This window comes from Octopus bimaculoides, chromosome 3, assembly GCF_001194135.2.
Source record: "Octopus bimaculoides isolate UCB-OBI-ISO-001 chromosome 3, ASM119413v2, whole genome shotgun sequence".
Lineage (NCBI taxonomy): Eukaryota > Metazoa > Mollusca > Cephalopoda > Octopoda > Octopodidae > Octopus > Octopus bimaculoides.
In genome coordinates, this window is record NC_068983.1 from 143,638,620 (window position 1) to 143,652,248 (window position 13,629).

General features: G+C 33.9%; 1 protein-coding gene across 1 annotated transcript in view; it reads left to right on the forward strand.

Annotated features, from left to right (window-relative positions):
• The window catches only part of LOC106878285 (aspartyl/asparaginyl beta-hydroxylase), an 89,350-nt gene extending 75,774 nt beyond the window's left edge, over nucleotides 1-13,576 (forward strand). Inside the window, exons 8-13 of the mRNA XM_052966803.1 lie at nucleotides 1,070-1,264; nucleotides 2,154-2,291; nucleotides 4,452-4,587; nucleotides 9,171-9,262; nucleotides 10,012-10,142; nucleotides 11,438-13,576. Of these exons, the coding sequence (XP_052822763.1) occupies nucleotides 1,070-1,264; nucleotides 2,154-2,291; nucleotides 4,452-4,587; nucleotides 9,171-9,262; nucleotides 10,012-10,142; nucleotides 11,438-11,588 (843 nt within the window). The 3' untranslated portion in view covers nucleotides 11,589-13,576. The remainder of the gene's footprint in view (nucleotides 1-1,069; nucleotides 1,265-2,153; nucleotides 2,292-4,451; nucleotides 4,588-9,170; nucleotides 9,263-10,011; nucleotides 10,143-11,437) is intronic.
• The last annotated feature ends 53 nt before the right edge of the window (nucleotides 13,577-13,629 follow it).

Consider the following 13,629-nt stretch of genomic DNA (forward strand, 5'->3'; position numbering starts at 1 on the left):
AAATATAGGAAAGTGTGTTGTTGAAAATGCACCTAAATTTCAAAAACTCGTAAATGTTTAAAATACATTTATTTACATATATACCAAACTAGTTTCAACAATATTTTTGTTTATCAATGGTAAAAGTTCAAAATTAGAAAAAACATCTTTAAAAGTTTCAATATTGACAAATTAAAATGTTTCAATGTTGACAAATTAAAATGTTTCAATGTTGATAAATTAACATGTTCAAAACAGAAGGTGTAAGTTTGAATTTTCATAGCAGTCAATAAAATTAAAACTGTATATCAATTTGTTTGAATGTACAAGTTCATTAATTTTAGTGGTGGTCAACAAGTCATACTGAAAAAAACAAGTGTGAAATGAAAATTGTAAAAAAATGGGAATTTGGTTTACAGTTTTTCTGATCCTCTTCTAATAGACGCTTTCGCTTGTAGTGGTATGTTTTGGGATCAGATGAATTCATAATTTTTTCTGCAAGTGGATCTGATTTTTGATTCATTAAAATTCTGGTGACTTTTTTTTCAGTGGTCAAGCTTGTCATTCTGCTTGGTTGGTTTCCTTGTAGATACAGTTATAAGTCGTTCCGGTTGGTTGGTTCCCTTAAAGGGACATTTCGTTTTATTTGCTGAAGTTCGGTTTTGATTGGTCTGTAGTTAGGTGGCATCACCAACTGGTGTTTGCTACAATTATTTCATTTGGAGTTTTTATTTTGATGTGAACAATAAACAATTATTTAAATTGCACTATACATTATATCACTCAGAAGTTCATCAGGCAACCATGTGAGCAAGTGAACCATGACTTGTTGAGTAATCTAAAGGAGTATCAACAAGTGTTTGCATATATATATATACATATATATATATATATATATATACACACACACACCCGATAGATAGAGAGAGATGCACATACACACACATATGTATACATATATGTATTTATATGCATATATATATGCATATGTGTGTGTATGTGTGTAAATATAAACATTATATGTGTATATATATAATGTTTATACTAGTTTAGTCAGAATATGTCTCATGGGATACAATTATCATTTCAGGTATTACAATTTGATGCTGACAATGGCTTTGCCTTGGCTCATTTAGGATTCATTATCAAGGTTAGTGATAACAATCCAGCAAAAGCTATTCCATACTTGAAGTCTGGTATTGAAAGTGGAGATAAGAGTGCAGTTGATGCAAGATTCTACTTTCATCTTGGAGATGCCTACCAGCGTGTTGGACATCCGAAAAAGGTAATTAAAATTTCTTTAATTATGTTTTTTTATTATTTATGAGACTGCAGCTGTGCCCAGGTGAAATGGACACTACAATATCTGTAGCTTTATCCTAACTTCAGCATTGTACTGAGTCTATAGTTAAATCATTCAAGTCTGACCAGTTTAGTCTACCTAACTGAAAGTTGTTACTTTTTAACTTTGATCAAAGCTTGAGCAGACCCTTAATCAAAGGCATTTCAGCTATCACGTTGCTGACTCGCAGTTTGTTTGGAACAATAAAGTTCTTAAATGTATCATCAATGTTTATAAACTTTCATAGTCCCATCTTCAAGATGATGTGATGATAGCAGATATTTCTGCCAGTACATGTATGTATGTTCTTCTCTTTCTCTTTTAAATTAAGAGTAAATTTTGATTAGCCACCTACTTGGTAGCAAAGTTGTAAATGAAAGCATCTTTAATTATCAGCCTTTAAATCTTAAGAAGGTCTCGCAGATTTTTATTGTCCTAGATACTTTGATCATTTGTAGCATATGAATTGAGGATTTGCATTCTCTCCCCATGTGTTGATATATATCATGTTGCTCCAATAATAATAGATATGAAACTGAAAGTGTATCTTAATGTACTGGATTTGCAAACTTCTTATCAATGACTCATAGATGTCCTCTTTCTCTTGTCTTTTTCTAACCATGTTGGTGACCTGAAGGCAGCTGATTTCTTTGTGAACCCACACAACAATATCTGGCTGGTTGTGTTTTAACTTGCTGGCTGTTTTAGTTTTAGAGTTCTACCAATATTCTTTTGACCCATTAATTTCAATATGGTCAACTTTGTGCATGCACATGTGTGTATATAGATTTTATCTGTGTGTATATGTATGTATAATATTTTTTATCTTCAGGCTAAAGAAGTTTACGATGATGGAGCTGCCAAAAAACTATTCCTTTCCAGAGACCAGCGTTCTTTATACAATGTTGACAGACTTACAGGCAAACCATGGTGGGATCCTGAAGATTTACCTTATCAAAATACAATTGAGGTTTGTTAATTTTCAATGTGATTTCATTGCTCATCATATTTCAACTTCCTGAATGATATTCTTAACAGTCACCAGTATTTTCCCAACATACTCCATAATTTTGCTTATACATGTTCATTTGGCCTGCTAGAAATTGCAGTAAAATCTCCCTTAGATCACATCCTACAGTCTTAAAAAATGTAATTCTAGATACATGATGTCTAAAAGGAAGACAGGGTGATTGAGGTTGGAATGTCTTAGACTATAGGTTTGTAGGACCATTGCTAACTTTGGGCTAATCAGCATCAACCATACCACTACCATCCTCATCGTGTGAGCCATTGAGAAACTATTAGGAAGTCCTCAACTACCTAGAAATAATGTCTAAAATCTCCCTCACATCACACAATAAAGAATGATTAGATAATGAATTTCTAGATAAATTACATCTGAAAGAAATAGGATGGTCACAACCGGAACACTTTTGATTAGAAGTTTGGTGATTAGTAGACTCTGTTAAAGACACTCAAGTAAACATGAAACTAGGTGATGGATTAAATCTACTATCTGATAACAGATGCAGTCCACCCAAAGAAGTTTGGGAGTTTCTGTTTACTCAATTTTACTCACTGGGATTGGATCAAGTTAAGGCTCTGAAAGATGTGTATCCAACAGATTGTGAAATGGGATCAAACCTGATCCTACATGGACATTGGTTAAAAATAAGCATTAGCATTGCTAATTAGGGAACTATCAAGTATGTAAGTTCATTTTCAGTGTAAGCAAATGTAAGTAAATATGAATATGATATTATTAGATAGCAAACAAAGAGTAAAGTAATATTTTAGAAAAAAAACAAAGGAAGTTATGTCAACAGTTCAAAATATTATTCCATCATTATTTATGACATGTTTCAAGAATTGAATTTATGGCACAAATTAACAGGTAGGAATTAAATAGAAAAATTAGATTTCTCACAACCTATTATATACTTTTCTAATGTTTTTTAACAAAACAAAGACCAGTAAGACCTTGTTAAGTCAATACCCAAACAGATATACCTCTGGATTTTTTTCTGAGCTGAGTTCATACTGATATCTGTTTTACAAAACTATTTCTTCATTTTAGATGTGTTGTTAACATAATGTTTTGATTGGTATTTATACTCAGTTAGCTTCATGTGATTAACTGTGCTAGGTCAGGGATTGAAGCTAGAAAATTTATTGTACCAACTGATTTGAATATTCAAGATTCATACCTTGACCTAGTTCAGAAATATCACTTGAAGGTGTTTGAAGAGAGAACCAGTTGAAACATCATGTAGACAATATATCCAAAATGAGGAAAATAATACAAAAAAGAAGTCCCAGTCACATGATGTATGTTTTTGCTTTATGTATTTTTATTTTTTTTTGTTATTCACTATTTTTGGTAAGTTCTATATTTCTGACATCACCATAGTATCAAATATAAATAAAGAGTAAATATAATATATTTAGATTTAAATAAATTGTGAAAGTTATCTGTCATACGTCACAAAAATCAATTGGAATGCAATCAAATTTTTAAACCATGTGAATTTTTAAAATGAATTATTGCCTTTTTCATGTTTTCAATATATTATTATAAAAGTTTTAATATCCTTTAATGCAGGCAATTGGTATAAGAATAAAGAATATTAATGTTTTTGTTGTTTAGCCTGAAGTCAACTTTGACTAAACAGACTTATGATCAAAAACATTCCATTTGTGTTTGTTCTTTGAATATCTGCCTTTTGTGTCTTTTGAATATCTGGCATTACATTGTTTAATGTGTTCTTCATTTTAAGATGTTATGGTGTGATTTGATGGAGATTTAGCTGCTATTTCTAGCCAACTGTAATTCCTCAGTTCATAAAATATTAATTGTAAGCAGGGCTGTCTATTTTCATATAGATATATACATACTAAGTTTATCTGATGTAGTTATTAATAGATATTTACATACCTATATTAATTATATAATAGATACATACATATATTAATTGTACTATTACATAAAAGTACAAAAAAACATAAGAGTAACATAATACACTTGTGATATAAATACAGGGCTTAGAAATTTGTTTTTAAAACATTTATTTGTGTATAGTCTAAGTTAAACCATTTATACATTTTTTCTTCAACTTTTCTATCTTATTAGACTCTCCAAAATAACTGGGAAATGATTCGAGATGAGGTCCTGGAATATTTTGACAGATCTGGTACAGATTTTGTTGATGAAGCAGAGAACCTTCTAGATAGAGGAATGTGGAGACAGATGACACTCTACCAAAGAGGTAATCTATAGTGATTAATTGGTGGTGGTGTTAATGCAGGAATTTTTAAGTACCTTATCTTCTGTTCTTAATTCTTTATAACAATTTAATTAAATTTATATGTATTTCTACAAGATTTAATTTTGTCCTAGGCAGTGGATTGGTAGAATCAGTAGAGCCTTCCATGAGATGTCTGCTGTATTTAGTTACAACCCTTTGCAACCTCTGTTTTCAAAGTCTAATTTAACACTGGGGTCAATTCTTATAATGCATCCTAGATGTGAATGGTGTTGTAATAGGAGAAAATCTTTTCTCTGTGACCCAGAGTTCTGAGATTTGACCTTGCTATTTCTTCCCACAACTTCAGAAGTTATAGAGGTTAAGGGTATCTGGTGCATGCAGACTTGATGAGACCCCTTAAGACCCATCCCCCCTCAGCAAAAATTAAGTCCAAAAAGCATATCGTTTATGTCTATACCCCTGCACCCAGTCTGTTTCTGTCAAGCTTTTTCATAACTCCCTTCCTTCTATCACATTTCTAACTACAGCACTATTTACTCAGCTGCTGTAATTGTATGAGAGCAGAACTACACATATTTCACTCCTCCTTCCTTTTCATGCTACTAATTCTCCTAGCCTTTGGAACTACTTCCCTTGCTACCCATTTTGCATTTTCAGTATCATCCCTTATTCCTTTGTTTTCCACTGAATAACTTACCATATCTGCCAGAAATAGTCCCCTTCCACCTTCAGTTGTCATTTACTAAACCACTCCTACATATCTCTAACCTCCACCTCTGTCACTGTGTATCCCTCTCTCTCTACCTCAACATTATCTCCCTATTTCTCTCTCTCTCTCTCTATGGTTTTATTATACTGTTGCTTTCCCCCCCCCCCCAACCTACTCTTATGTACTACCATTCATCACCTCCTCAGCCTGGATCCACTCTGAAATTCACCATTGCCCACACATCTACTTGTGTTCACCATTTTCTGTATTCACTGCTATCCCCATCTCTAACCATCTACCACTCGCCTTTCACACTTTTGCAAACCTACCCATTCAGCCATCTTCATTTCTTTGTTCCTATTCTCTCTTATAGCCATCCTCCTGTACCTAGATGGTATACCCTGACACCTCATCACTACCAGCTTTTCTCACTTTTCAATTCTGGTAGCCATGTATCTCCTCCACCGCAAAACACTTGTTCTTGTTTTTCAGTCATACTTTAGCCTTTCAATACTTTGTATAAAGCCAACACCCCAATACTGTTCCCCAACTCCTTCAAGATGACTTTCCTTGTGATTTACTTGATCTCTCTAGCACTGGTGTCACTAAAAGGCTCTCAGTTCACTATTGGCATTAGGAAGGGTATCAAGTGAAAATAAGCATGCCAAAGCATACATTAGAGCTCAATGCAGTCCTCTGGCTCTTCTCATCCTGTTGAACCATCTGTCCAACCCATGTCTGCAAAAAACAAGGAATTTAAATGATAATGATGATGAAAGTATATATATAGTTATGCATGTATGATTGTGTATGTGGGACTTCCCCCACCTCTCTCTCCAATGTATTTCAATTAGAAACGTAAACATCAGGGAGAAAACTGAGAAATTGGTGCTTTCAAGCAAAAATAATGTATGGTATTTATTTTATTCAAATTTCACTGATGCTTTGTCACTCTAGCCATCATGAATGCATAGAAGCAATGATTGGCTCATTATTAATCAGGTCAATGACATTATTGCTCACGAAATGTGATGTTCATTTTTTTTTTTTTTTTTAATCAGTGAGCCACATGGATGAGTTTAATTTAGAATTAAGACAAGAATGACACACCATACAACAGACCCAACTGATATCATTATGGAAAAACAATAATTATGATAGAGGCATCACCACCTCCATCATCACCATCATCATCATCATTATTTTTTTATCTTTATTATTTTATTATTATTAGGGTGGTGAGCTAGCAGAATCATCAGCATGCTGGATGAAATGCTGAGTGGCATTTTGTTTGTTCTGAGCTCAAATTCTGCTGCAGTTAACTTTACCTTTCATTCTTTTAAGGTCAGTAAGATAAGTACCAGTCAAGCACTGGTGCCAATCTAACCAACTGGCCCCTTCCTACAAAATTTCAAGTCTTGTGCCTATAGTAGAGATGATTATTATTATTATATGTTTTGCTTTGTATTTGTACAAGTTGGCTCCAAGTCTCATCCAGAGACCTCAAGAGACAACAAGTTAGAAGTTCATGTTGGTGTTATGCGTAGGGTGTCATATATTTAGTTTTGCACATGGTATTGTTCTATAGATTGTTTAAGAAACCAAGAAATTTATGAGTTTGTTTTAAAATTTGAGATTACATAGACAGTATTTTACATAAGATATGGGCAGTTCCCATGAGCACTATCTTTTGAATTTCTGCCATTTTGGGGTTTCCTGGTATCTGAGCTAGGTAGCAATCAGCCCCTTTTGCTACCATTCCTAGGGCACCTATGACTACAGGTATTGTTTTAGTTTTGAGGTTCCACATTTTGCTAATTTCTATTTCAAGATCTTTATACTTGCTCAGTTTTTGGTAGTTCTTGACAGATGCATTTATGTCAATTGGGACAGTCATATCAATGAGGAGGCATGATTTTTGTCTAGCCTATTCGCATCTATCTTTCTGTCAGTTTGAATAGTGACATTCCAGAGGAGTGAGAGGCGATCATTTTCAAGCACTGGAAATGGTTTGTGTTCCCACCAGTTTTTATCATGGGGCAGGTCCAGGTTTTTGCAAATTACCCAGTTGATATATTGTGCTGCTCTACTATGCTTGTTGAGATACTCTGTAGGTGCACATGGAGACATGATCAATAGTTTCATTTTGTTGTTGATATACACATGTTGGGCTACTGCCATTCTTTAATAAACCCTTCTGTTTCTAATTTTAAGCCAGAAGACACTAACCATTGATGGGTAAGGGCTTTGTAAACATTGACACTATTCGCTCGCTTTGGGTATTTGCCATTGAGAGGATTTTCTTGCCATTTATCAGTAATATCTAAGGCAGCAGTTTTAGCACAGCTTTTCATACGCTTAGCTTTTTCTATGCTTCTTTCTAGTACATCTAATTCTGGAATTTGTCGTATTTGGAATTCACTTGTATATTCCGTTGCTTGTTTTCTTACTGAGTATGATGCTTTCTTGTTTTCATACTTTGAGACAAGTTTTAACATCCAGTCATCAGAGTTTTTCAGGTAGGTGTCTAGGCCAATTGTGGCAATCTTCATTGTTAATTCCAGTTGTAAAAGTCCACGACTACCCTTTTTTCTTTGCAGGTAAAGTCATTCTATATCTGCCTTAGAGTGGTGCATTCTATGCATTGTCAACAATTTTTATATTTTTCTATCAAAATTACATATTTCAGTAAGTGACCAGTAAATGGTATTGAAATTGTAAGTCATGACTGGTATGGCCGAAGTGTTGATCGCTTCGATCCTGTTTCTTGCATTCAGCTGTCTTGAGTATTGCCCTTACCGTGCGATAACATTTTCTTCTGATCCTTTCCCTCATCACTGAATGTTTGGTTCCGTCTCCTTCAAATACCCCTAGGTATTTGGAGCTCTCCACTAGTTCTAATTCCTTTATGACATTCTGCTGGTCAAGATTAACATTGGATGTTTCTGTCATTTTTCCTTTGATAAAGGTAGCTTTTGCACATTTATCGAGGCCAAATTGCATCCTGATGTCATCACTGAATTGTTTAACAGTCGTTAGTAAGCCCTGTAGTTGTTGGTTATTTTTTTTGCAAAGTGCTTTAAATTATTGATTTTACTCAAATTCTTATTCCTGGTAGAATTTATGTGGGTAGCAGGTTACTACCTGTAACCTTAGCTATCCACAGGCTTTCAATAGTCTTTCAAGTGCTTAAGATCCTCCTGATGATCTTTCCTGGCCTTAAAAGGCAAACTTTCTATAGAAACTCTACAGGTGCATTCTATCCCAATTTCATTGAACCATTTGTCTATTTCTTTACTTACAGTTCCCAATACACCCATTATTACAGGCACAACTTTTACAGTTTTCATACTCCAAATTCTTTTAATTTCAAATTTTAAGGGATTATATTTTTTGTTTGTTTTTCATCCTCTTTCTTAACAATCCTGAAATCAAACAGGCATGATAGATCAATTAGTAAGCAGCTTTGTTTTATTATTATATAGTTGTTCAACATTTGGTAGTTTGAGGCAAATTTCTACTGCCTCACTTGCTACATCTCCATGTTGCTGGGGTGTGTGTTCTTTTCTGTTGTTGGGAGTGTGCAAACTTTTCCCGGTATTGTATTGCATTAGTTTTTCTCTCTTGAGGTGTAGTGCAGTCTTTTGTTGTATTACTGCTTGTATTGTGTGTTGAGTATGTAATGTGTTGGTTACCTGGATTGCTGGTGAAAGTTTATTTCACTGGATAATTGCTGTATAGAGGGTGTCTTTTGTTTGTGGGTTGTTTTGTTTAAGTTGTATTATTGAATTGATAGAATCTTGTGTAGATTATTATTATTATTGCCAATTAGTATTTGACTGGCAAGTTTATGATTATTGTTTTCTATCTACAGGAGAACGAAATAAAAAAGGTTGTTTAAATGTCCTTAAAACTTGTGCATTACTTGATAATTTACAAGATGCTACCAACTGTAGGAGAGGACAGGTAGGAATATCTTTTTATCAGTACGTCTTGTTGTTATTACATCTTAGGTTCAAGGCATGACTTTAAACTGCATCCATTAGTGGGACTCTGGTTTAGGTATCCCAAGGCTTTGAGGAGTGTGGAACCATCTCTTAGCCACAATTGTTCTCAAGTCTTCTCTGACCCAGATTAGTAGCACCTGTCAGGGTCCCAGTTATGGGTTAACTAGCATATGTGATGGCATTCCATCTGTGTGTGGGTGCACAGAAATACCCTTGGTTGGTGTCAGGATGTGCAGTAAAGCCACTTGGTGTGAGGGACTCCTAGCTGTTGTCACAGCATCCTTCTAGTAGGGAGACATTATGATGTAAAAGCTGCAGTTTCATGCGATTAATACCTAAGCCTGTCATTGGGTACTAATCACAAGATCTCCAGAGAGTGGTACTTGTGTTGTGCAAGCATTTATCACTATAATCAAATGACATACATGTGTCACTTTATAGTTACCTCATATTAGAGTGTTTACACTATATACTATGGTGTCTTGTATGCCAGAAAATACAGTATATCATAATTATTAAATTAATAAAACAAAATAAAAAGTATTTGTGAAGCATCAAACTTCAAAGATGAACTGAGATGGGGTCAAGACTCACAGAATAATGTTATACTCCAGATTTTTTTAAAACCTTGCTACAAATGAAGAATGCATATTAATATATCCATAACACAGGTTTATTTGTAACCATTTTTTTCCTTCTATGTGGCAGGTAAAATTTTCCATCATGAAACCAGGTAGTCATGTATGGCCACATTGTGGTCCAACAAATTGCCGTTTAAGAGCCCATCTTGGCTTAGTAATTCCTGGCGGTGTTAAAATAAGAGTTGGCAATAAAACAAGGTAATGTTTGCTAACTTTTTTTTTTTAGACTTGTTTGATATTTGTTTCATGGATCAAGTGATATAAAGTGCATTCTTCTTCTTCCATGGCTTGGCATGTTTTTACATCAACATTGTCAGAAGATTGGAAATGAACAACACCACTTGCGACAGTGGTGCTCATTTACAACTACCACAATGTTAAGACAAGGAAACACAAACACACCCATCCACCCACACACAGACACACTCACTACTTGACACACTGTTGGTTTGTTTATGTCCCCGTAACTTAGTACTTCAGTAAAAGTTGGCAAGGGAGTTTGAATCATCAAAGAAGCTTCTAATGTGGCAATTTGACCTGCTGAAAATAGAAACCAAATTTTCTTTAAATCACACCCTAATACCTTAAAAAAAAGGGACAAATTGAATAATTTAGTCACACAATACCCGAGAAAATGACGGATGTCATAGTTGAAAGACCTTGGATGTATGGTGAAGCACGGCCTGTAAACATTGAGCCTCGCCGAGGCAATGACTAGTGACTGAAACCTTTAGAGATATGCTGTGCTTGAGAAGACCCAACAAGCCAACTGAGACCATAACCCATGGCCTATGCCAGCTGACTTATGAGTACCTTTCATTCTTTGGACAATAAACTTTGCTTGTGAAGACATGTTGAGGCAAGTGAAATCAAAATCGCTGACGTGACCAATGACAGTACTGTGCCAGTGGCATGTAAAAAGCACCATTCGAGCGTGATCATTGCCAGCGTCACCTTACTGGCACATGATAAACAACATTCGAGCATGGTCATTGCCAGTGCCGCGTGACTGGCTCCCATGCAGGTAGCACGTAAAAAACACCCTTTGAGCGTGGTTGTGACCAGTACCGCCTGACTGGCCCTCGTGCCGGTGGCACGTAAAAGCACCTGCTATACTTTTGGAGTGATTGGCATTAGGAAGGGCATCCAGCTGTAGAAACTTTGCCATTGCAGATTGGAGCCTGGTGCAGCCTTCTGGCTTGCCAGTCCTCAGTCAAACCGCCCAACCCATGCCAGCATGGAAAGCAGATGTTAAACAACGATGATGATGATGATAATATTGTACATACATTAAATCTATAGTGTGATAGCAGCTTTTGTCTACAAGCAGCTTACATCATTTGACATAAGATGTATATTTTCACAAGTAGGAAAATAAAGATTTAACTTTGCTTTACTTAAAATTTCAGACACTGGATAGGCAAAGAAATATTTAATAATAAATGTAAATTAACTAAATTAAAATATCTTATATTTTCTTTTTATTCCCTCAGGCATTGGAAAGAAGGGGAATTTTTAATATTTGATGATTCTTTTGAACATGAAGTCTGGCATCAAGGAAAAGGAAACCGAATTGTATTGATTGTCGATTTTTGGCATCCAGAACTGACGGAACATGAAAAATCTACACTATCACCAATTTAGAATTTTAGCTTTTTTATATTAATATTTTTATTTTTTTCTTTCTTTTTTTTTTAGGATTCTAAATAATTGACAATGACTTGCCAAAATATTGAGATTAATTCTTCATCTTAGTTTTGGACAGAGATATTGAGTATATTATTATTCATATTTTGCTTTCCATTCATATTTTTCTACATTTTAAACCCTATGGTATATTTTTTTCTTTTTTCTGTAAGGAAAAGAATTGTCTTTCAACTTTTTTTTTTCATGTTTTTCAAGCATGGAAAATAACTTTAAATAGAAAACTGGTCATACAAATAGTATATTAGATCTAAGCATATCACATGTAAAGAACAAATCTAAGGTTTATGTACATAATGTATGTGGTGTATATATACATATATGTATACAATGTGTATTTTCATGCATTGTTATATGCATATATATGTAGCAACCCAGATTTCACATCCACACCTAAAGTTTTTTGTGCAAATTGTTTTGTTTGGCTGACTGTACTCATCAGTGGGCTGAAAATTGTGTGTGTATATGAGTATACACACATGCACATGTGCACGCATGCACAAATAGACATACACACTAAAGGTGCTAACTAAATTTAGGAAAAAAATTTTCCTTGTCTATGAAAACTATGATACAATCTTAATGAATGTTTAATTTTTGTTTTCAACACAGTCTAGTCATTTTTTATCTTTTTTTTTAATATAAAATTTCAATCAAAAATCTCAGATTTTATACTTTTTATTACATACTTCTCACTCTTGGATATTGCAAATAACAAATAATATACACACTTAACATGTATAAAATGATACTTTAAATATTAATTGTGATACATAAGTGTAAGAATGTGAGATGATACCATCTAAAGTGAGAATGAAGAGACATGAGAATAGAAGGAAAATATAGCTACTGGAATTCTTTTAATTTGTTTTTACTTAAGCCAGACACATTACACACTAATATATATCAGTGTGTATAGACATGAACAAAATGTTTAATCTCTTACCAATATGTTTCAAACAACATTAAATCAGTAATTTTTTTGAGATATATTAGTTCTAGAATCACTGAATACTTATATTTTATCTATAATATTGAATGAAGACATTTTATTTGCTTTTATAGACTACTATAGATGCCACTGAAACTGGTTTTTGTAGACCATGTTAATATTTTTTTTTTCTACTCTTAAATTAATTGCTTTATATTATATTGTTCTGAAAGATAATCCTTTACAAGGTATTTTACCTCACATTCCACATTTAGTTGAAATTATAATAGATTATTATACTAACTAAAATCAGTAACATCTTATAGCATCAGCACACTGTTCAGTTACCTAAGGACCCCATAGGTTCCTGGGCAAATGCCCAGTGTGCTGTCAAAAAGTATTATAGGACCCAGTGCATTGGTCTGCCCAGGGGCTTATAATGCTGTTAAGATGTCCCTTACTAAAATATAGTTTTACATAAGCCCACTAATCAACATCACCAGTTTTGAAAAAAAAAAAAAGATAGCAACAGTTATTATTATTGTTGTTGTTTAGCCCGAAGTCTGTTGTGATAAAACAAACCTATGATCAAATACATTCTAGCCATGACTATCAAATTTTCTTTTCCAGACACACGTAAGATTGTATTATCTAATAACTCCTTCCACATTTTAAGACAATAGAGTATAATTTGATGGAGATTTAACTGTTATTTCTAACAAGTCGAACAACTCTATAAATTCCTTTGTTGGCTAAAGGTGGAGTTTGATTTCTCTTTATTTTTTTTATCAGATATACTTCTGTAATATCTTGTTAACACCAGATCAGCTCCTTTTTTTATATCAAATTTCTGGATAAGGACTTGAAATTGCCTACATTTTGCTATTTCATTTTAAAAACAGTAATAAATTTTAAACTACATAATCATCTTTTGTTGTGTCTAGGGAGAATCATCATGCCAATATAATTAACACACACACACTAGTTCAATTCCACTTGTTTATTAAATATCTGATTTTGGGGGTGGGTGGGTGTTGGGGTCAAATCAAA